Source organism: Xenopus laevis, chromosome 1L (genome assembly GCF_017654675.1).
Source record: "Xenopus laevis strain J_2021 chromosome 1L, Xenopus_laevis_v10.1, whole genome shotgun sequence".
Lineage (NCBI taxonomy): Eukaryota > Metazoa > Chordata > Amphibia > Anura > Pipidae > Xenopus > Xenopus laevis.
The window spans coordinates 124,404,019-124,429,501 of NC_054371.1; the positions used below are offsets into that span (position 1 = coordinate 124,404,019).

A 25,483-nucleotide genomic window follows, 5' to 3' on the forward strand; every position below is an offset into this window, starting at 1 on the left:
CAGAGAGGTGCCAAGCAGGCCTGGACTGGCAATCTGTGGGTTCTGGCAAATGCCAGAGGGGCTTTTGTAAGTTCCCATAGAGTTGGGCTGGTGGGAGGCTGCTTGTGCCTTTGTGTACTTGGAATGCCAGGGCCTATTTTGATTCCCAGTCTGGACCTGGTGCCAAGGTGGGCTGCCCTGCCACACCCAAGATGCTCCCATTGTCTCTAAAGAATATGCCTCTGCTGCAACCACAACAACAACCTCCACTTCCCAGACCAACAATACTTTGTTTTTGTAGCGGGACAGATTTTGCCAGACCCCCTGGGATAAACCCAGTGTCAGACTGGCCCACTGGGATACAGGAAAACTCCCAATGGGCCCAGGTGTCAGTGGGTCCTCTTGCTTCTAACCATTTTGCCTATTTCATGGTCATTCCCTATTTCTTTAAGGGGCTTAATTATGGAAGAATAGAGTATAGTATGTAGAGATAAAAGACTAGGAGAATAAAGAGGTTGAGAGAAGGAATAATAGTTTGGAAAGTGGGCCCGCAGTCTAAGGTTTTCTGGTGAGCCCGACATCCCAGTCCCACACTGGATAAACTGGTATGTCCACTATACAATAGTGGGGGGGGTACTGTCCAGTGCCTTTCCCTGTCTTTTAATACTGAAAATGGGGGAAAGTATGGGGGAATTATGAAAAAAAAAGGCGCAAGCACATTCCAGTAGCCAAACCACATGTCCTTTTCTAGCTCAGCATTTGTCACACTAAACATTCTCCAAAGCATGGACAAAACTGTTTCTTTTCAAGAGCCAGTAAAGTTAACAAAGTGACCATCGGCAGGGGGAGCCATTGAGTCTGCAAACTGTCTGGAAATAAAGTGAAGAGAGAGAAAAAATAGGAAAAATGTAATGGGATGGGGCAGTGGGGAGGAAGGAGAACAAATCAGCTTAGAACAAAAGGAGAACAAGCTATAGAGGGTGTTCTGCAAGGGGACTGGGAGCGGTTGCTAAGCATTCTGGGAGTGTGGTACACACAGGGTTATTGTGGCTACATGCTGGGGGCAGGGGGGGCTAAGGGAAGGTTCGTACATAGCGGGGATGAGACCGGCAGAGCTACTGGAAAGTGACTGAAAGTTGCCCTTCAACTGGAGCCAGCGAGAGAGACAGAGAGAAGCTGCTCCCGTGTCTGCTCCGTCCTGCACGCTCAGCTCTTTGTGTCTGGGAGAGAGAGAAAGAGAGAGAGGAAGAGGCGAGAAGGGGCGGCAGGAGCAAATAACGGACTGGGAAGTGGGAAATTCACAGGAAATTTAAGAGCATCCGGCCTGACACAGGGAACAGGGACACGGTGCAAAGTGACACAGGGGCCACAGGAAACTCACATGGGAAAGGAGTGTGGGTGAGTAATTAGCTCTCAGACTCGACTACATGCAACACATGAGCAATGCTGATTTATCAATAGTCTGTGCTGTTATATGCCACATGTAAGCATCATTTAGGGATGAATCCCTGTTTTACCTTATAAACACGTGTGTGCCTATTCATATATCTGTGCGTATATAGGTATTCATTAGAAATGGTATGGTCATACTCATAGTGCTTCATATATGTTCTGTGTCATTCTCCTGTATTTCATCTGAGAGGCTTCTTAACTCCTTGGTCCCTGAGCCGGTCCTGACAGTACATTTATTTGCAGGCGCCTTTCTTTCAGAGCAGCTGTTAAAACCAAAGAAGGATTTTCCTGTTAGTGGAAAAAGCCAATTAGCGACTAGCATGACAGAGCTGAGTGCAGCATATGATATACTGCCAGCTGTGCCAATCTATGTGTATGTCAATCATCCTTCCGTCTGATGGCTATAAGCAGACTTTCTGTGTTGTGTGGCTAAGTATTAAGCACTTCTGTAGTCCTGTTGTAATAGCAAGTGGTTGTGTGCATGTCACAGAATCTTTCTAGCCCAACGTGCAGTCATGCTGAGACTTTCTTTTTTTGGTGTGTAATTTATGCTACAGCGCTGTACAGAAACATATAATTTTGAGCACAGAGTTCTCTCTCTCTCTTTTCACATCAGTATGGGGGGGGTTTTAAAATTTTCATCTTTCTCTGTGATCCCATCCTAGTATTTAGCTGGCGCTAGAAAGAAAAGCGGAGTTTCTCACCAGTACGGTACTAAAAAAAAAAAAGTACAAGTTTGAAGCGTATTCCAGTGAGGGTAAAATGCTCTGACATGTGGAGTCAACAAGCATAAAGCAAATGTCACACTCTCCTTGGTTGCCTCTGCTGAACGCTAGCCCCTTTGACAGTGCACAAGACAAAAGTACAAGACATAAGAGTTACGCTTCCTCCTCTATGGATTGCCTGCATTTTTATGAGCACTGTTTGTCCTGCTATATGATTAATGATAGGCAGGTGTGTTGAGAACATTTGGTGAGTGATCTGTAAAGTAAAATGCAGATGCTCTCAAAAAAAAAAAAAAAAAACCCTGAAGTCTGCATTTCCTTTGAGAAATGCTTAAATGGTGGAATTAGTCCAGCACTGGATGAAAAAAGAGAACTAAAGTGTTATGTATTAAATGTGGGGTAGGGGGCAATCCACCATGTTTCTTTGCACATTGCACCCTGCCCTTAGAAAAATTGCCATAGGTCTTTGCACTTCAAAATGGTATACATTTTGCACTTCAAATGTATACATTGTCGTCTGCATTTGGTAGTGCTATATTCATGAGGTACAGGTAGGGGTGGCACGGAAGGGTCTCCCCTTCCACCCCTGCCCATTCCCTAATGTGTGTCTTATTAAGACGCACAAGTTGGGGGGCATAGGCCACAATGGAGCCTATGGGAATAGGGCCTTGTGCCTGATGGAGCCACACTGCACCTAGCACAGAGCTCATAGGCAAGTTCTTCTCCAGGGTGGCACCTTCACCTTACCAGATCCATGCTCTTCTGCTGTAAACCGGTTGTAGCATATAGGTTCTACCAGATCCCCGTTACTCAACCACAAATCTTAAGTGTAGGCTGCGAGGCTATAGGAACTGAAGTGACTTGTGCTTGATGAAATCTTTAGAACCTGCACTTCTAGAGAGGACAAAGCACTTTAGATCAAAATTAGACATGGCTGGATTCATAACAGGCCTGATGGAACAGCAGTTTTAGGATTTTTGATTAAAAAAGGGCTTTAGGAAATTATCCAATGTAAATTGCAACAGTGCACCGATTACCCCTCTTTCTAACCTACTGCAAGCATTCACACAAGCAGGAGAGAGAAAGCGGTGCAGGCACAGCTTAGGTATAGACTGGGAAACAGCCGTCAAAGTTTGGTTCTCTGCCCTGCCATGTTGAGCAAAAACTTTGATAGGTGTTTAAATTTCTCTCTCCATACTTAAACTGTAGCGGCTTGTTGCTATCAGTCCTGCCAAACAACATAAACAGTTGGACCATTTCAGTTTTTAGTGATGTGGGTTGCTGTGTCATATACTGCTGTGAGTCAATGTGCTATTGGATGCTAGAACACTCACTACCACTTTAATGCTGGAAGCTCTGTACCATTTATGGTTGTTAATCATCCATTGAAAATGTACAGCTTCATGCCCATTATCAGACCCTGCCAGGAAGAAATAAGCTGGAGTGTTTTTGAAAGGTGCACACAGTTTGCCCCAGTCCAGTTATCAACAGCAAGGCTGCTGACAGTATTTTTGGGGGCCAACAAGTAGAATATGGCCCCAATTTAAAAAATAAATTCCCCATACATGCATAGACACATCCCTGATTCACCCAGTCCATGCTTCATTATCCCATGATCCACCCAAACCTTGACCTCAAAACGTGCAAATCACACTTCTATTCACACCTAGGGGCACATTTACAAAGCTCGAGTGAAGGATTCGAATTAAAAAAACTTCGAATTTCGAAGTGTTTTTTGAGCTACTTCGACCATCGAATGGGCTACTTCGACCTTCGACTACGACTACGAATCGAACGATTCGAACTAAAAATCGTTCGACTATTCGACCATTCGATAATTGAAGTACTGTCTCTTTAAGAAAAACTTCGACCCCCTACTTCGGCAGCTAAAAGCTACCGAAGTCAATGTTAGCCTATGGGGAAGGTCCCCATAGGCTTGCCTGAATTTTTTTGATCGAAGGATATTCCTTCGATCGTTGTATTAAAATCCTTCGAATCGTTCGATTCGAAGGATTTAATCGTTCGATCGAACGAATAATCGTTCGATCGTAGGATTAGCGCTAAATCGTTCGACTTCGATATTCGAAGTCGAACGATTTTAGTTCCTAGTCAAATATCGAGGGTTAATTAACCCTCGATATTCGACCCTTAGTAAATCTGCCCCCTATTGTATTTGTATGTTTATTAGACCCCTGAATGTGATACCCCTGATGGCAACCCTAAGCCATAAGAGGCACCATTAATATCGTACGAAACAAATTTTCATACGATATTCGTTGTGTGTATGGTGGGAGACGAGTCAACGAATATCAGCAGAAGGATTGGATATCGGTCGGCTCGCCGATCGAGCAGGCCAGAAAAATTTGGTTGGGGGCCTTTGAAGGCACCCGAACATCGGCCATTGTTAGTGGTATTCTATTGGTTCTACCTGTTTATCTGACCATTCAGCTCTACACATGTGTATTAAAACAAATGATCTTTCCTGGAAAGATCTTTTCCAGGAAAGATCGTAATTGTAAAGTCTATGGCCTCCTTAACAGTAAAGGCAATAGGATGGGTTTTTTTTACTGTTCAAAACATACTGGCCCAAATTAACAATTAACCACCATATGAAAATACATGAAAGAGCCAGCCACACTCACAAATTTTTGGCAGTCTTGACTAATAAATTTAAAAATCAGTGATTTAAACCCAGAAAACGACCCGTGTGCCATTCCCCTAAGGAATTTGATGTTTGCTTTAGTTATTGCAAGGATTTACTAAAACTTTGCCCTTCTATTATGTATGGTTATTCATTCAATCTGTTGTATTTACGCAGTAGAGCTTGTCTTCATCTTCACTCAAAGGGGCAGATTTATTAAGGGTTGAATTGAAAATTCGAATTTTCGAAAAAATGTTATGGTCAGAACTTTTTCAAATTTTTTTTTTATCATACCCTGGCCCTTTAGGAATTCAAATTTGCCCCCCTAAAACCTGCCTAATTACTGTTTACGTCAATGGGAGGGGGTCCAGGGATCAATTTGGAGATGTTTGCAGCCTTCCTGACATTTGAATCGGGTTTGATCGAATTCGAATCAAATTCGATTTGAGTTTTCGTTTGTTAATAAATCTCTCCAAGTTGAATTTCAAATTCATTCGAATTTAAAGGAGTTTAAAAAAACTCCCATGAATTTGAAACTCAACCTTTGATAAATATGCCTCAAAGTGTCCTGAGATACTGCATAAGATTTCTAATACTGTTGAGAACTACAGTACCCAGTGTACTAACCCAGCCAGTTGTACAGAAGCGATAGTATGGGGGAGGGGTGTTGTCATTTAAACAGACTCCAATAGGCACAAGGCGGTAATTGAATAACGGTACTTTTGATTGATACATGAAGGTTAGGCCTGGTACCACTTACTGGCAAAAAATCTTAGCATAAATTAAATCTATTAAATCAACATCCTGACAGCTGGAAATGCAAATCTCCATTGATAGCTTTTATACACCCTTATACAGCAAGTCAGTAAGACAGAGGACATATTCTGATACGGAATTGAATGGTTAAAATAGGTGCTGAAGGATTCTGTTTCCGATATACGTCATCTACAGAGATTCATGAGTATAAGTATTTATAGGTGCACTCGTGTGACCTAACGTCATTTGTATCTGCATTCTTTTGGTGTCAGAATACCCCCGCGTGGCACTTGTGAAATGCTGCTGTCACTTTCCATGGCTGGATGGACTCTTGGAAATGTTCAGAGCCAGTATAACAACTCACATTGACAGCAGAATATGTACAAATATATTGCCAAATTTAACCACTATTCCTTTCCTGTTCTTCTGGGGGGGGGGGGGGAACGGCCATATCAAGTATTACAAAAGCAGTTGCATTTCCATATACTTTCAAGGGGGGGGGGATATTAGCCTTGTCCTTATTGATTACAATTTTAGATGGTCATTTGATCCCTGGTTGGTCTTCATTTGCTTTCAGTTATTTTTATCCTGTAATTTTTTTTTGTATGATTGGTGCCACACCTACCCAAGGTGGTACTTCAGACAGAAAGGGTATGCTTTTTTTCTGTCCCTTCTAGACTCAGAGTAGAGATGGCCCAATTATGTTCAGAAGAATCTACACTAATGCTTATCCCCATTTCCTAAAAAAATAATTATACGATAATTTGTTAGCTAAATAAACTGAAAACGGTATTATGGGTAATGTTCTCTTAAAAAGTGTTCAATATAAGCTTAATTTTTACCTATATTACCACTGGTCTGCACTGATCAATGCAAATCACAAACAAAAGATATTTCTCACAGTGGACAGAAACTAGGTTCAACCCAAGCCCTATTCACTGAAACTCATATTAAACATTAGTGTATATTGTCTCTTAAAAGGGGTTGCTCATCTTTAAATCAACTCTAATATAGGGTAGACAGTGATATTCTGAGATAATTTGCAATTGGTTTTAATTGTTTATTTGTGGTTTTTGAGTTATTTAGCTTTTTATTCAGCAGCTCTCCAGTTTGCAGTTTCAGCAATCTGGTTTCTAGGGTCCAGATTACACTAGGAACCACACATAATATACAAAACAATATCATTGTAACCTTACAGACCATGTGAAAGATGGAAAGAGTCAGAAGAAGATAGCAAATAATTTAAAAAAAAACGTAAAAAATTAAGGCCAATTGAAAAGTTGCTTAGAATTAGCCATACATTTGTGATCCAAACGTAGGCTGGCACAAAACCGGACTTACTCCAAAGTATGATGCAAATAAAAAGTAACTTATTAAACAAAAAATAACATCTCAAATGGTAGCTTTATCCGTTTTGTGCCGTTTGGGCACTTAGTAATAGGCCTATGTACCCCCTGGACCCCCTGTTAATATCGGTAAGAAATTGCAAAGTCTAATTCCCATAAAAAAAAAGCATTAAATAAGCAACCTGAATTTTGTCATTTTATCCTTTAATATAGGTCATTGTGTCCTACCTGCCCCACTTCTATTTAAATAACACGTTCCTCTGGAGGCAGACTTGCTAATAATTTCACTGCTCTGCTATCAAAAATGTAAATAAATGCAGTGTGAGAAGGAGGTGCAAAATCTTCTCAAGTCTGCGTTACCATTTATCATTGAACACTTGGTTTAAATCCACAATATCCTTTAAAGATTATGCTCCTATAAAAGTAAAATTACAGTATAGTAGCAATGTACTGATTCTTAAAAAGATCACCATATTGTATAGCTTTTCCTCTTGTGTAACATATAAGGGTTCTTCCATGCATCTATATTATATGCAAGCTCTTGCAAGCAGGACCCTCTGAATCTTATTTTTAATCCATAATCCTTGTTGGTTAAATTATAAGACCCCTGTTCATTAAACATTAATGTAAAGCATTGCGCTTTGCTTGTGCTCTATAAATAAATTATGATGATGATACCCACAAGAAGCTTTGTTCAAAAGCCAAGCAAGTGCTAATGTTTTCCACAGTAATTTGGCCATGGGGTAGAGACCTGCAGTGGTCAAATTATGTAGACCCATACCTGGAGCTGCAATCTGATCTGACCTGCAACTGCTTAATCCCCAACCTACTAGTCATTGACCAACATAAAGCAGGAAAACTGCAAAACTTGCAGATCTCAAGGAATGTCATACACTAGTAAAAAATGGATCTTAAAGGGGATGTTCACCTTTGAGTTAACTTTTAGTATGATGTAGAGAGTGGTATTCTCAGACAATTTGCAATTGGTTTACAGTTTTTAATATTTGTGGTTTTTGACTGGCATATGATTAGGAGAGGGCCTGAATAGAAAGGTGAGTAATAAAAAGTAGCAATAACAATAAATGTGTAGCCTTACTGAACTGTAACTTTCTTAAAAAAATACACTTTTAGTTACAAAGTTTGTACAAAGCATGTATAAGCTGACGCTCCCCATCAAGGCGTCAGTCCTATCCTAAGTGAAAAAAAAGAAAGTGTTGGGGGGGAAACAGACCATACCTGCTTTGTACAAACTTTGTAACTAAAAGTGTCTTTTTTTAAGAAAGTTACAGTTCTGTTGTGCAAGAATATTTTTCCAGGGGGTTATATATTGAGAGTGCTGGGGCTAACTTGTTTAGTATGTAAATTAAGCCTTGCCCACGTGCACCCAATAAGAAATGGGAGGAGCGGCATTTCAGCTTGTTTCGTTTTAAAAAACTATATATATTGATTATATATTGAAAACAATACACAGCATTTTGTTGAATACGTCTAAGGTAGGGGTGCACCGAATCCACTTTTTGGGATTTGGCCGAATCCTCGAATCCTTTGTGAAAGATTTGGCCAAATACTGAACCGAATCTGAATCCTAATTTGCACATACAGATTAGAGGTGGGAAAGGAAAATGTGGAAAAAATGTTTTTACTTCCTTGTTTTGTGACAAAAAAAACAAGTGATTTCCCTCCCAGACCCTAATTTGGATATGCAAATCAGGATTCGGATTTGGTTTGGCCAGGCACAAGGATTCAGCTGAATCCGAATCCTGCTGAAAAATGGCGAATCCTGGGCGAATCCCGAACCGAATCCTAGATTCGGTGCATCCCTAGTCTAAGGGTAGCTAGTGGATTAATTTGTGCCAAATATCTGAACTATAATTAGCTTGAAGATCAACATCTACATCTGTTTTAAAGATAAAATATGGTAAGTAAAGCTGTAACTGTGAGCACCTTCTCACATGTTGTACTGTATCAGTGCTGGCTGCTGCTTCTTTCTGAAAAGATGGTCCTGTCTCTATTGCCAGCAGAAGGACTCAAGAGATGGGCATGGTGCAAGATTAAGCCTAATACTAGAAGTCAGTTCAATTATTCCAAGAAAGTATGCATAGTATGCTTTTGGCTTTTCTCATTCACCTTAAGTGATTAGTGATTGGATGGAGCCCTAGAGCTGAGTGACAAGTCCTCGTTTAAAATAACTTTTTTTTACAATCTGTGGGTTCATTTTTCTATACAGCACAAACATTGTGACAGCTACAAATGCTGCTTTTCCAGTTTCTGCTTTTTGGGTTTTTTTTTTAGTTTATTTTTCTTGTGTTCCTGGTTAGGGTGCCATTAAGTAGAATAAGCAGGTACTGTGATCCAGAAGCATAAACACATGGAGGTGAGGTTTCCTTTCAGTTGTAGTTCCTCCTACAACTGAAAGGAAACCTCACCTCCATGTGTTTATGCTTGGCAAAGTAGGCCAAACTTGAAGTGAAAGCACAGTTGTATGAGATTGTACTTTCTCTGTTGAATAGAATTGACTAATGATGAAAAACCTGCCCACCCTGGATGTCAGTGTAGAGGACAACATTACCAACCACTAAAAGGGTATCTGGCCAAAAGTTGTTGATCAATGCTATTGGAGTCACCCGGTATTCAGCTTTTGTCTCTGCAAAATATATTTCTAGGCTTGCAAGAAGATTGTCAAGTCCAAGATGGCAGAGAAGGGTCAATGACAGAAATTATGGTTGCCCTGGCCAGTGTTTGACCAGCCTAGCCGAGACCTGGGCCGGAATTACAAATTCACCAGAAATGTAATAGCCGATATATTCCTAAAACCTGATAAATACCTCCCTTACCTGACACTCTCCGCTGAAAATAACCTCTTATATGGTTATCCGGAATATCGGGAAAGCGGTAAGGTTTCAGGTAGAAAATTTACGCTTCACCAACCAGTTGGGTGGTACAAAAGTGCCCTTAGTGAGTATCTGGTTTAGTTGCAGGTCTAGCCCTCCCATCCTTTCAGATGATTGATCCTCCTCCAGAGTGATGTCACTATTGCAGTTCCCCGGGTTGAGTGAGTTAACCCTTACAAGTGTGGGTTGGGTAGCGGATTTGGGTAGTGGATATAGCTGGGGTGGAAGGTGTGGGTCGGGTTGCAGGTCAGCGATTCCTGGTTGGGTCTGCCACACTGGATCCATGCAGGACTCTACCAGCTGATGTTTTCTGGTGCATACAGTCTAGTACAGGGGTCATCAGCACGTTTCTCTTAGCTGCAGCAGCATCCATCAACATATTTTTGAGATACTTGGTGCCCATGGAAATGCAAGAAGGATGGGGTCCTACATTAAGAGAAAAAAGTCTTATAATTGATGTCCAGCCTACAGCTCAATAATGGTGGAGAAACCAATTTTTAACTGAGTCAAATAAAAGGCTAGGGAACTCACTTTGAACACAGATGTAGACTGAAATTTTAATATGTTTAAACAGAAATGACAAATTACAATGAATGAGGGTTATAAGGCTCACACAAGGATAATTTGGTTTTAAAATGTTGATTTGCTTTTATAATGATGGTTTTAAAAGGTCTGTATCATTTATTATACATCCTTTAGTATATACACGGTAATAATAGTGAAGAGCATCTTGAGACTTAACTGGTATTTTTTGTGGTTCATATCAGGATAAATGTATATATTTATATATGTATATATGATATGACAAATGATTTAGCCCTGAACTGAAAAACTGAAAAAAGTGTTTGGAAGGTGAACAGAAATTTAACCTCATATTGTTTATATGCTCAAGCTCATAGGTTGCAGAGAGGCAAAATAGAAAACAACTGAAATGAAAAATGTATTTTAGAACCAGTACCTAAAACATAGTTCACTTGAAGGTGAACCCCATCTCTAAGTAAAAAAATACCTTAGGCAGAGAGGATGGATGCAGTGCTGTGCATTATAAAGGCAGCTGAAAGCCCTTGGGCCACACTGCAGAAAATGTATTCTCTGTGAACATTTTTAATAGTTACTCTTATTGTATGTCTTTTATAGAGACCATTCCCTGTTAATCTTTCATTCCGTTTATTTTCCCTACGTCTGTGTGGGTTTTTCTCCATGCACTCCTGCTTTCCACCCACACTCCAAAAATTAAGCATATGTGTGTTGTGTCAGTGTCAAGTATGCTAGTTTTAAGGGCTGAACTACACAGTGCGCCGTTGCCTGACACGTCGCCATGCAATGCCACACATGCGACATGTCGGATGTCCAGAAGATAAAGAAAGCAAATGAGAAATCGCAGGTAAAAACTATATTCTGTATATCCAACTGTCTATAAAAACAGCGTGCAGCAGTGTTTTTTAACATGCAAATTGCCATGTGGTGTACTGGTATAGGATCCCTGATCTGGAAAGCCATTATCCAGAAAACCATCTCCCATAGGTTCCATTTTAGTTAATTAATTAAACATTTTTTTTAAGGTAATTTACAATTGCAGTTGCACTCCTGTAATAAGTTGCACATTAAACCACATTCTTTAAAGGTACTTGTGTCAAAATGCACTCTTTGCATTTCTATATAGTTGTGCTTGGCGCCACAAAGTACTCCCATTCAGAATGAGCTACTGCCCGTATTGACATAGTGGAACCCTGGAGCTACTACCATCTCCCGACAGGCAGTAGTTCCAGGCTTATTTTATGCTTAGCATCAATACATGCAGTTCACTTACCTAAAGAATCAGGCATTGACATTACTTACATGCCAAACGCTGGAAAAGACGACAGATGGACTAACGCACAATCCACACAGAGTTGCATTAATTTGGTCGAATCAGCCACAATTGCAGTAGAACTAGTACATTTGTATCAGGTGCAATGCCCCCTGTTACACTAATGCTAGAAATCTGGGAAAAAACACTGCATTGTGGGGGGAAATATAGCGACTATGCTTGAAATTGCACTTTGCTCCCTTTATATGACCACTATAATTAATCTGTATCTGTAGACCCAGTGCAGTCTGTATATTCTGTTTATTAATCAGTCTTGCTGTATCAGCTTCTATGGCAGATATCATTTGACTTGTGCTGTTTTGATAATTTATGAGGATTTCTAAGCTTAGCCTCCCAACAGAAGCCCAGACCAAACTGAGCATGTGCATGGTCTTGGTCTTCCAAAGATGTTTAACAAAGTTACAAGATGACAGCTCCCTGCGGCCAACTTTGAAAGCATAAATCTTTTAATGCCCATGTTTAATTAACCTCTTCCTCCTTGAGAGATCACCATCACCAAAGACTACAAGCCAAAGTCTAATAAACGTTTAATATTAACATTTGGGAATGTATGAGGGCTTCTAAAGATATTCATTTTTGATTCTGTTTATAATTATTTTCAATGCGCCAGCAAGTTATGCGGTGCCGTAGAGAAGCATTAAACATTTTTATGAAGTAAGGATGGTAGAATGGAACAGAAGGGGAGAAGAACACTGCTGACGTGAATTTTAAGGTTTAAAGATTAATTTATTATGTGATATATATATATATATATATATATATATATACATATACATAAACACACAAGATTTACAGATTCTGAATTGAGAGCATTGTGGTCTAGTGTAGAAGCATAACATTGGTGCAAAGGGAGCATTTAGAACTGAGGGGAATGAAAGAGGCTGGCAAGAAATTCTCTGGGCAGACAGATGCAGTGAAGGCAAGAGTGGGAGATTATTATAGGGAAAAAAAAGGCAAATGTATGAAGCAGTGAGTAGTGGGAGTGAAGGACATAGCTAAAGGAAAGGTCAGCGATACAGGGAAAAGCTGTACTGCTATAAGTATTTAAGGCTAAAATGTGTGATTTTTTTGTTTGCTTAAAGGTCCAGTATGCCCTCATTTCCCTTTATTTTGGTGTATTTGGAATTTATCATGTGTTATAACCCCACTGAAATGCTAGGTCAGCGGATAAATCACTGCTGCTCAAATCTGCCCATTGTTCATAGTATTTGACATCTATAGCATACACCTGTCATAGCGGACAGACTCGTGCTTGCACACTAGTATTGTACAGGTACGGGACCCAGGGCCGCCATCAGGGGGGGGACAGGAGGGAGAGTTGTAGGGGGCCCGAGGGTAAGGGGGGCCCGGCTACGCCGCACTTACTTGATTAGCTTGGCCGACTGACGACTTTGCGAAGGCAGGGCGGGAGCACAAGGGGAGGTATCTTCTGTCCATTACTTCCCCTTATTGGTCACAGAGTTTAAGTCCCGGTTGAGCTTTGAACTTCCCCTCCAGCTCATCCAATCACCATGCAGCTTTACCGGGACTTGAAATTCTGTAACCAATAAGGGAGGAAAATGCTGTCACTGGAAGAAGATGCCGCCACCTGTGCTCCCTTCTGTAGTTGGCAGCTCACCTACAGCTTCTGGGGGGGCAAGATTTATTACATGGACATTTAAGGGGGGCCCTGGCCAACAATTTTCTTATAATGTGGGCGGTGGGGGGCCTAAACACCAATATTTTTTTATTAACATGTGGGAACCCTAGCCACCAATGTTTTTTTTTTACTGTGTGGTGGGGGTGGACCTGTGGGGTGGGGAGGGCGGACCTGTAGGTGGGGCTTGCGGTGGGCGCATCCCAGGCGGCCCAGGAAACTTTGTCGTATGGGACCCTGCGATTTCTGATGGCGGCCCTGACGGGACCCATTATCCAAAATGCTTGGGATCTGGGGGTTTTTCCATAATAAACATTAAATAAACCCAATAGGCTGGTTTTGGTTCCAATAAGGATTAATTATATCTTAGTTTGGATCAAGTAGAAGCTCATCTTTTTTTATTGCAGAGAAAAAGGAAATCATTTTTAAAAATCTGGAAGCATTTCCTCATCTACACTTGCACAAGCAGAATACCAACACCAAAATTCTTCCTCATACTGCTCCCACGCTGCTTGTCTCTCGCTTTACTTCTGCTAGGGTTGCCACCATCCTATTTATTTATCTTTTTTCCCCTATCAATGACATTGGGATCAACCATTATTTTTACGAACCAGGCTGGTAAAATATCAGCCAGGTGGCACTCTACCCTCTGCCTGGCTTCTGTAAAAAAAATCTTAAGATGGTTGTGCATTCCACAGTGGACCGCACAGACTTCTTAAATTTTTTTTTTCAAGGAGCAGCCTGGAAGCTGAGAAGAATCGAAGATAAATGGAAACATTTAAACATTAACCCAGGATAGAGGGCTGTGATCTGATATGAGAGAGGCATTTGAGAGGTATGCAAAATTCCAGGGTGGGGAATGTGCCGCCCCTTGCCTCTTACCATGACTTCCATGGATACAGCAATAAAGCCACTATCTTACAATAAACACACACTCACCAACTGTTCCTGTATGTACTTCTGGTAATACAACCCCTATTCACAAACACCACTGCCTCACAGTAAGAAAAGTACTTATTAACTAAGCATAGGCAGAGTGTGATTTTTGAGTTTAGGGAGGCTAATTTGGTTGATAGACTCAACTCCATTGGCAATTTATTGTACAATAACCCCAGAAGATGTTGTTAGATATATGTAGTACCAATATTATATATAGTTACTAACAGAAAACAAGGTATGATAAAATCTGATTTAATTCCATGCATAAAAAATATTGCAAATAAGGAAAAAACCTGGAACAAAAGCCAGCATAGACGGCCTATTTCATGCAGAATGCCCCCCAAAAAATGTGCCAGGAATAATTTCTGTGACAGTTACATCAGTAATTATTATTATTATGCATGTGGAACAACATACCAAAGTACAAAATTAATGTCAAATTCAGGTGTAATGCCCCCAGAATATTGGCAAGATGAATGGAATGCTAGATGCTTGTGTAGGTTCACCTCGCTGTAGAAGATTATAACCAAGAGGGGCAGAGGGTTATTTTTCACAAAAAGCAAGAAATAAATATGTTTAAAATATTAAATATGCAATTGTGATTCTTCTGGTTTAAGTATTGCACTAATCATGTGCCCAAATATTACTGCTATGATGACGTGATTCCTAATTGCACTGTGCTGGGAGGCTGAGGGTCAGTGTAAATTTGAGAATGGCCCACAATTGGCTTGCGGGCCTGACTTTGGACATGCCTGCACTAGGGGATTGGCTTGGCTGAAGGACGCTTTTTTTCTTCCAAGCCTAGCCAATCCCCTTGTGGCAGGACCGGGACTTACAACTTGAGGGGGGGGGGGCAGTCAGTAAAGCTTCTTTTTGGCAGTTAGGGTTGGGAAGGTTTAGCATTCCCTATCCTTAATGAAAAGCCGCCCATGAGTGGGGTGTAATCATTTGGTGATAAGGTGACAGCAGCTCTGTATCTTATAGCTCTGTATCAGTCATTCAAGTTAACTCCTCCCTTCCTGCCCTCTTGATAATACCACTTTCAGAATGTGTTTCTCATCTTATGTGCTATATACATTTTTACCCTGATGGTTTGGGGAGGCTTAGCCTGTCTTACTAAGCAAAGAGCTCCTGCTGAATTGCATGAGATGGGATGACAGAAGACTTTCAGGGGATGTGGGGAATTTCAGTACAACAAGCTGGATATCATTGCTGTATGTAATGGAAGACTGAGGGGCCCAAGACATATACACTCATTGCCCCCCTGCCATTCTCATACACAGTCCCCACATATTAGAGGGAACTGAAAATGGCATCTTTTTTTTTCTTAGCAGTATATTTTTCCACCCACACGCTGTGGGTGCCCAATATTCTCGCCATAGTAATATGGATAGGTGTCACAGGACTTTTAGTTTTGCTTGTTAAATGACCTGTATATTGTCTGGATGTTATTGCGAGGCTCTGTTACATCATGTGTGTTTTCTGGGTGGCTGCGAGTTACGGTCTGAGTGGTGTTAATAGGTTCTTACTCACTCACTCACTCAGGTTTTGTCTCATTCAATATTAAAGACTTCAGCTGACCCACCGTAACAGCTACTGTAAATTGCAGCACTGGGATATTCTTTTTACTAATGCCTTTTAATAATAGCTGTGGAACACAGTGAAAAAAAAAAAAAAGAGATTTGCGTGTTTCTAGACAGATTCTACAGCAACCAGTATGTAACCATGGTGAATAAACTACAGTCCACAATACCCCTAGTTCACTCACGGGAAATGTAGTTCACAAGTGATTATTTGACATTGCAACATCTAGGGAATAATATAAGGTCATATTATAAGGACAGTAGAAGCCGCAAGACGTTTCATGACCATATAAAGGTACAATGTCAAAGAATGAGGCTTTTAAACAGGTCACGGAACCCCAAGGTTACTTCTAATATCCATGGAAAATAAAAATTGCACTTTCCTCACTAATTTGTACATAAGAATTTTTAGTTCTATCTGGTTCACAGTGGCTTCAATGCAGGTGATTATTTTACATTTGAATGTGGCTCATGGTTTAGAAAAGGGGGGACCCACACTTGGCAGAGTTTGCTAGCTAACCCATCCTACATTCCTGCCCAATCATCCTAATCCTATCTTATTAAATCTTACTGCTCTACCTAGCTGTACATTTATGGATTGTTGTGGAAACCAGAGCACTCAGACAAAACAAAATAGACAACAAAAAAAATAAGAAAAGGCTTTAGTGACAGTTTTTTCCCTCATGTTGTAAGTTCAGGTCCTGCCATAAAGGGATTGGCTAGGCTTGGAGGAAGAAATTAGAATCTTCCTCAAGTCCATCTGGACTATGTAAATGAGAAGAAGCGAAAACTGGAATGTATGCTGATGGTGAAAAGCAAAATAAAAAAGAGAGGGAATAACAACTAAAAAGAGGAATGGAGTAGCGGCAGGATTGAAACTAGCAAGAAAGAAAGAGAAAAAATACCCAGGAGAGCATAAAAAGGGAACTCATCCTGAAAAAATGTCAATATCGGTGCTTTTGCTGCTGCTGTTTATCTGCAGTGTGCATGTTTTCCCTGAAAAAAAGGGTGCCATTATGTTCAAGAAATGCAACAAATGCATTACAGGTACCACTGCCCAAACACAAAAATCACCCTCCGCCCATGCTTATTACTATGAATACAATAGAGTTTAATGCTATTGGATCAGATCAGATGAAGATAGCTGCCAATTTGGCCATTTAATGTGTCCATCAACTAAAAAGACCATTTCAGGCGATATTACCAGCAAACCTAAAGAGTAGCTGCCTGCTTGGCCCTGCAAACATAGATAGATTGCACTGGGACCGATAAAGATTTTTAAACTTGGCCGATCAATTTTCTGACAGATGTTGGGCGAAAAATCATAAAATGTACGATCAATCGAATCCCACTAACCGCACGATAATTTGATGGATTGGTCGGACTGCACTGAAATCGGGAATTCAGAAAAAAAAAAATTTCTACTGATTTCTTTTTACATTAAGGAATCCTGAGTCTAATAACTTTTGGATCTAGCCCTCCTATGGAAAAGCTTTTTTGGGAGGCTTGCCATGACGCTTAAGATGGTCATAGACGCAAAGATAAAGTCATATGAATCTTCGTTTCGTACAATTTCCATATCGTTTGTGGATCCTCCCGTCATTTTTCATAACATGTCCATCAGTCGTTTAGTCGAATGGACAGGTTAGAAGAATTCTATAATATCTCTGCAAGTATTATCTGATGATATTAATGGGTGACTGTCGCTACAATTTGTCAGGCAGAGCTTTGGTACGTTTGCTGTCTTTGAATTAATGGCCAAAACGTTGTGATTTGTTTTGTTCTAATCTGAATGGTTAGTGGTAGGTCGGCATAAGGATATGGTCTATGGTCAGCTTTAGAGCCCAAACTTTGATGAGAGCACATGCCGCATTACAAAACGACAACCTTTTTTTTCCTGGATGGTTGCTGCGTAGAAAAGTATTGTCCATATCTGTGATCCCTGCTTACGATTTATTTCCATCAGGAAGTAAGGATTCCATAAGCATTGCTGTTGAACGTTTCCTTCCGTTTCCTCTTTTTTTAAAGGTTATTGTTTCATGCTCTATAGAGATTCCATTCTTTATTGGTCAATTTGGTAAACTTAGCACATGTATTTTATGACTGTGGTGCAGCACTTAGGCTAGGGCCACACGGGAAGATTCAGGGAGATTGGTCGCCTGGCGACTAATCGCCGCGTCTTTGAGATGACTAATCTCCCTGAATGGCTTGCTGGTATCTCGCATCCGCTAGCGCTAAAGTCGCCTGCGCCTATTCACACGCGGTGACACGTTTTTCAAAGTCGCTCGAAATTGCCTCGTGAGGCAATTTCCAGCGACTTTGAAAAACGTGTCACCGCGTGTGAATAGGCGCAGGCGACTTTAGTTCCAGCGCGTGCAAGATACCAGCAAGCCATTCGGGTAGATTAGACGCGGCGATTAGTCGCCAGGCGACTAATCTCCCTGAAATCTTCCCGTGTGGCCTAGCCTTTCTATAGTGTTTGCCATTAATGATAGTGACCCTATGGCAAATTGCTAAGATTTTGCACTGTGTTAACAGCACCATGTTAACATCATATTAAGGAAAACTTAATTGGATTAATTTGTTATGTGTTATGTTCCATTGTGTTGATTAATAAATAACATTCTTGTTTTTAAAATATTTTTGGCCTGTTATTATGCTGTTTGTTTTTAATCCTTTATTATTCTGTCCCAACACAGTTTACATACATAAAAGACAAGTAACAGTGGCAGTGTGAAACAAGTTGCTGAGAGACTTGGGAGGGATAAGATGTATAGACTGGCACTGTAGCAGTTCACCATGGCTATCTTATCTCTCTGGTTTCTGGTCGGGTGCAGGTCGAGCTTTTCTTGACCTAGTGTGCTGATAATTGCAGTTAAAGGCTGTGTTATTGGGGTCTATTAAAGGGCTAGTTCACATTTAGTATGTTATAGAATGGCTAATTCTAAGCAACTCAATTGCCATTCATTTTTCCTTTTGATAGTGTTTGAATGTCATCTCCTATTCATATTCCATTCTCTTATTCAGGTCCATAGAATAATTTGGACACTTAACAACCAGATTGCTGAAATTGCAAACTCGAGAGCTGCTGAATAAAATAAAAAAATACATATAATAAAAAAAATTAAAACCAATTGCAAATTGTCTCAAAATATCACTCTCGACATCTTTCTAAAAGTTCATTTAAAGGTGAACACTAGTGATTTGCAGGCCGACCCGATACCCAGGTCGGGTCGGGTTCGGGTCGACCTCACACTGCTCCTCGCGGCGGGTAGAGCTCTTCTCCTGCTCTCCCTGCCCGCCACCTTCAAATGCCGGCTTCTGACTTCGGGGTTCCGGTTTTATAGTCTCGCGTCTGCTTGCCCTGCCCCTTTTGTGACGTCAGCAGCGGGGCGGATCTATAAAAGGACGCCGAAGGCGCGGGTTGGAGCAGGGCGGGTTAGGGTCGGGTGCGGGTCAGGAAAACCCTGACCCGCACATCACTAGTGAACACCCCCTTTTAAAACAATGTAACAAGAGTCAGCTGTCCTTGAGGTCTGTTAATCATGCAGCATTGTTTCAACAGTTATAGCCAACTGTGCAGAGAATGTAAACTGATTCTGCTTTCAATAGCAATTACATTTGCAAATAAATCATTTTATGTAATGTAAATTGAAAAGAAAACATTTAATTTTCTTTCAGTATGCAAAAAAAACTGTTTTTGGACAGGGGGCCACTTTAAATTGAGTTTTCTGTAAGTTATATGAACCTTATTATGTGGGAAATCCTACATATATTTAGCGTACAAACTTATGTTTATATTTGTCAGTTTTGTTGGTTTCATGGATAAAAACATACTTAAAAGAAATACCTATAAACTAATAACATCTAGGCAAAAAATAAAAAAAAATGTATATATAAACCATATCTGTTGATGAGTCAGGAAAAAGAATTAGTGCAAAGTAAGCATGTAAATGGTAACATACAGTATTTGTCATTGTCACTAAGTAAGCTTTCAGTTGTGTCTATTAAGTGCTCATGCCTGTCTTATCCCATCCCATACTGGTGCCTGCAGTGTGTGTTGAATGGTCCTCCTTTTGACCTGGAATGAATTACGGAGGGAATGGGGTCAGTTACTGAGCTACATTTACTCAGAGGCAAGGAAGAAAGAGTAACTCTGCACATCACAGAAAATCAGTTCATGGAAGAGCAGCCATGCGGGGAGAGAGAGAGGGGGGCACAGTGTGGAGGGGGGGTGCATTTTCCATTTTATATTCTCAGTGAAATGAATCTGAAGCCAGAGTATCTTGATTAGAGATGATTCTTGCCCCCAGTACACATAATATAAATGATTTCTATATTTTCTAGCACTACTAGTTTTATTTATTATTTTTTATGATTATTTATTTATTAATGAATACAGATTGGTTGCATGGTTTCCTGGTAGAGTTTATGTTTAGTTAACTGACAAAATACTCAATCAATAGGACCACATATTGGTAGCAGCCATGCAGCGCTGGGGACCTAGGTTCAAATCTAGGCAGGGCACCATCTGCAAGGAGTGTGACTGTTCTTTTTGTGCTTGTGTAGAGTTCCTCCCACACTCAAAAAACATACAGACAGGTTAAAGGGGTTGTTCACCGTTGAGACAATTTGCAATTGGTTTTCATTTTTTATTATTTGTGGGTTTTTGTGTTATTTAGCCTTTTTTGCAACAGCTCTCCAGATGGCTATTTAAGCAATCTGGTTGCTAGGGCCCAAATTATCCTAGAAACCATGCACTGATTTTAATAAAAGACTGGGATATGAATAGAAGAGGGGCTGAATAGAGAGATGAGCTATAAAATGTAGCAATACCAGTACATTTGTAGCTTTACAGAGCATTTGTTTTTAGATGGGGACAGTGACCCCCATTTGAAAGCTGGAAAGAGTCAGAAGAAGAAAAAGGCAAATAATTGAAAAAAACATAAAAAATAAATAATGAAGACCATTTAAAAAGTTGCTTAGAATGTGCTATTCTAGAACATACTAAAAGTTAACTGAAAGGTGAACCACCCCCTTAAAGGGGACCTGTCACCCAGACAAAAAAAGCCATATAATAAAAGTAATTTTCAAATTAACAAATGAAATCCAAATTCTTTTCAATATTAAAGCATTCATAGCTGTTGTAAACTCATTTAAAAATCTCAGCTGTCAATCAAATATTGCCTGCCCCTCCTCTATGCCTTAGGTATAGAGGCAGGGCAGACAATTACTTTCACTTTCCATTCAGCACTTTCTAGATGTCACTGCTCTCCCCACATTCCCCCACTCTCTTTACCATTTAATTGTGTAACCAGAGCATGGGAATGGACATCAGGACCCCCATTCTGGTGCACAAACGAGATTTTGAGATGATGCAAGGCTTGCCTTCGTAACAGCGTCCACAAAATGGCACCTTTCTGCTTGCTATAATTATGAATTTCCAGACTGAAGGAAACACAATTCAAATAATTTATATTATAACTGTAATTAAAGTTTTATTTGCTTGACTAACATAGGATTTGGATGATAAGTAACCGTAACATATTATGAATGTGATTCTAGCTTTAGATTGAAAGCGCTGCTGGTTGTGGTATTTGTCAACCCAGTCAAATATAATGGCTGGTATCAGATGTCAAGGAGCTTACTATTAAACATAGGATTCCCAGTTTCATAGCAGTGCTCATTACATGAGTAAGGTGTGGTTTCTGGGTTTTATAGTACACCTCATATTAACGATCTAGTCCTGACAAAACAAAGCAATTGTATAGCTTTCCTGTCTGGTGTATAGGAGGAAATAGCTCAATGTGTGACAGAAGAATTTGAAAGTTAAAAAAAAAATTACAGAGAGAGAGAATATTTGACTCAGTGCCATAGAAGATATGAGCACAGTTAATTGTATAAGACAACATCCATCTTTTTCTGATCAGCAGGAGTGCAGGCAGAGAACGGGGTTTGAAGTTAGCAGCCAGCGTGGGAATTCTGTAGCGTTAATAATGGATGGAGAGATGTTTGTCTAAATACAGACAGAGCTGCAATAACTGCGTACTGTTTGTAACCATCCATTCATACTCCAGCCATAAAAATACTACTCTGTTTGCTCACCAAGATTACTGTAGTGCTGCCTGTGTGACTACCTGTCGGTGGGGGCAAACTGCCTTAGATTTGACATAAATGAACTATAACTATATATTTATCTCTTCTTTTCAACTTGCCACCCAGCCCTGGATTTGTGGAAAGGCCACCTAGGCCCGGGCCTAGGGCGGCAGGATTTTAGGGCGGCAGCATGCTGCCCAACCACAACCATTGGTTCAAAAACACTGGGGATGCGCTGGAAATACAATCATTTTTTAAATCTCCTATGTGCCAATCCCCATTGATGATGAAAATTTGCACTAATAAATTGGAGGGGACAGGGGCGATGAAGGGCAGTGGGCCTAGAGGTGCCCACTAGGTAAATCCGGCCCTGTTGCCACCTATATGGGTACATCAATTTACATGGCTTCTAGGAAATGCGCTATTTTTAACCTCTTATCTGTATTATGTGTGCAAATTGTAAAGGGGTACTTAATACTAAAAAAGAAAGCGGACAAAAGTGCAAAACCCTCTTCAAATGTGTGTGTATACTTTTTTAAAGTAGTACTGCAGCTTAATATTAACTTTAATAGGATGTAACCATTGGTAATCTTAAACTATATATTGCGCGGTTAAATCTTCACTACCACAGGCGACAGATCCCCTCCCAAAAAATTTCAATTGAATAACCATGATCTCCGCAAGTAAAACTCAGTACTGATGGCTAGTGATGAGCAATTTTGACAGCCATGGATTTGTGGCAAAATTCCACACTTCGCCATCTGCTAATTTTTTGCAAAAAAAATGCCCATTGACTTTAATGCATTTGGACAAAAAAGTCGCCGTGAGAAAAAATGCCCATTGACTTGAATTCATTTGGAGCGAGAAAAATTGTTGCTAGCATAAAAATCTTTCTGTTTTTACCTATTGACATCAATGCTTTTTGCTAATTTTTCACCATTTTGTGAATTTCTTAGCGTTTTTGCAAAGGGACACATTTGCTCATCACTTCTCATGGCAAGTTGACTTAACTGCGGGGATCACCGATATATAAACTTTTATTGAATGGAAAATCTTTAGTAGCGAAGGGCCATGGTCCTTAGTGGCTTCTTCAACAGCTGGGATTTTAACAATTAACCTAGTTTCAAGGATTTACTTTTCCCTATCAGCCAGTCAAGGGTTTAGAAATCACAGTGGAAGATAAATATGAGATGGCCTTAACAGAAAGCTAAGCATTACAAAATAAGGACTCCTATAAAAATAACTTAATAGATAGTTGTTTTTTTTTGGTTGCCAGGATCAGTGAAAATGTTATATTGTCACATGAAGACATGTCTCTTATGGACTATAGTTTAAAGTACAAATGTGTAGGATTCAGCTGTGCTGCCTTAAATTCCTCATTTGTGCGTAGATGTTATTGAACACATAAGATAATGCATTTGCCAGCATGTCCTTTAAATATGCAGCTTAAAGCCTTCCAGGATTTTTGTTTGAATGTCTTAGTACAATCTTGAACGAAGGAACCTTAGGGCTCTAGTAGCGAAGTTCTATAGAATATATAGATAAAAGCTTCAGTGCAACAAATGCATTTCTCTTTATTGTGTAATGAAAATAACACACTGGTTGCCTGTTTTTGTTTGTCTGGGTGTATACTCACCCCAGAAGACTAGTTAGATAAGTGGCTTGAAAAGATAAAGAGGGTTATTTACTAAAATCCAAATTCATCTCATTATTTTAATAAAAAAAAAACCATGACCAAACTCCCATACCCGATTGGACCTTATTTATTGTTTGAAAAGCTTGAATTAATTGGTTTAGAGGAAAAATCCGAAAAAAATTTATTGTACATTTTTTTCTGACTTTTTCCCCAAATCATCAAATTTTTTAGGGTTTTTGCCCAAAATTATCACATTTTCGGGCTAAACCCTGCGCAGACCAAGATAACTTCCAATTAGTATAGGAACCTCTGCCATTGACTAATACACAACTTATGCTGGTCCGAGATGGCGGATTTTCGAATTAGAGTGTTTTGCAGCATCAGACTTAAAAATCCGAAAAATTTTGTCCCAAAAAGTCAGACCAGATAAATTCAGAGTTTAATAAATAATCCCCAAAATGTTGATAATTGAAATTCAGTAGATGAAACCAAATTCTGCTTTCTATGAAATCTTCCAAAAATGGTGGTATTTTTTTGTGTTGGCACCTGTGGGCTGGAGCTAATGGCAGCCATTTCAAGGAATGGTGCATGGGAGCCTAGATAGGAAAACAGTTTTTCATTTTTGGGCTCTTCCACTTCCTGCTGGGGCAGTGTGCCACTCTTCCCCTAGACTGGTGCTTTTGCAATACAGTTTCTGTAATGGGAGTTGTCACTTTGGTCTGGTTCTAGGGGACTGTAATCTCTTATAGATACATCAGGATTGAGCTCTGAGAATGCAAAACAAAGCCATTTGGATTAATATGAACACACGGAACAAATGTTTTATTTACATTGCATGGTGCACAACAGCAGACCAGAACAGTGTTCTTTTGATTTGGAAAAATTGTTATAGTGATCAGTTTAAACTAGATGACATGGTAGAACATGGTGTTTAGGCACAGGTTGCTAAATCTTTAGCAAGGAAAACAAATCGGTAGGGCAATGAGGCTTTAAAGCAAACTATACCCCTACAATTAATACTTGAGCAAAAGATAGTTTATTTCAAATTAAGTGGCATATTAAAGAATCTTATCAAACTGGAATATATATTTAAGTAAATATTGCCCTTTTACATCTCTTGCCTTAAACCGCCATTTTGTGATGATCACCTGACCAGAAATACTACAACTCTAACTGTATCAGGAAGAAGTGTGGAAGCAAAAGACAGAATTGGTTCATGTGACCTAACAAGTATAGTTTGATTGGTATGTTTGTGAGTACAGTGAATCATACGATTCCAGGGGGCTACCCTTATTTTTTAAAATGGCAGTTTTCTATTTATGATTACCCAATGGCACATACTACTAGAAAAGTATATTATTATGAAAATGGTTTATTTACATGAAGCAGGATTTTACATATGAGCTGTTTTATGCAGTATATGTTTTATAGAGACCTACATTGTTTGAGGGGTATAGTTTTCCTTTAAGCTTTTTCATGTATTAATTTGACAGCACCTAAAGTTAAATTCCACATGTGTATTCCTTTAAAAGTCTGTCTGGCTTTGTATTATACACTATTAATGAAAACATAGCCATGCTGAGTCACTAAATGTTATCCCAGCCCACCGAGTGGGGGGAGAGAACATAGGTTTGTTGAGTGTTACAGCCATTTATGATATCAGAATAAAATGACATCTGTTTCCTTTTTCTCCAGGAAATGAAAACTTGGACTCGGAGCAAAATAGAAGTTGCCTGTTTGGAGTGTAAGGGAGGACGTTTGTAACTTATGTTCTTATCACCACTGTGACCTCGGTCTTGTTTTCTTCAGTGTCCTTGTTCTTCCGCAGGCTTTCATCCACAAATGTCTTCTATCAATAACAGGTATGGATTTCTCTTCAGGCTTCCTCTGTGCTGCTATATTAAGCTGATGCTCTGCTGGATAATAGTTGGGT

The 25,483-nt window shown here is 39.9% G+C and overlaps 1 protein-coding gene across 1 annotated transcript in view; it reads left to right on the forward strand.

Annotated features, from left to right (window-relative positions):
* The first annotated feature begins 1,323 nt into the window (after window positions 1-1,323).
* The window catches only part of homer3.L (homer scaffold protein 3 L homeolog), a 70,811-nt gene continuing 46,651 nt past the window's right edge, over window positions 1,324-25,483 (forward strand). Inside the window, 2 exon segments of the mRNA NM_001087155.1 lie at window positions 1,324-1,377; window positions 25,246-25,412. Coding sequence (NP_001080624.1) covers window positions 25,393-25,412 — 20 coding nt within the window. The 5' untranslated portion in view covers window positions 1,324-1,377; window positions 25,246-25,392.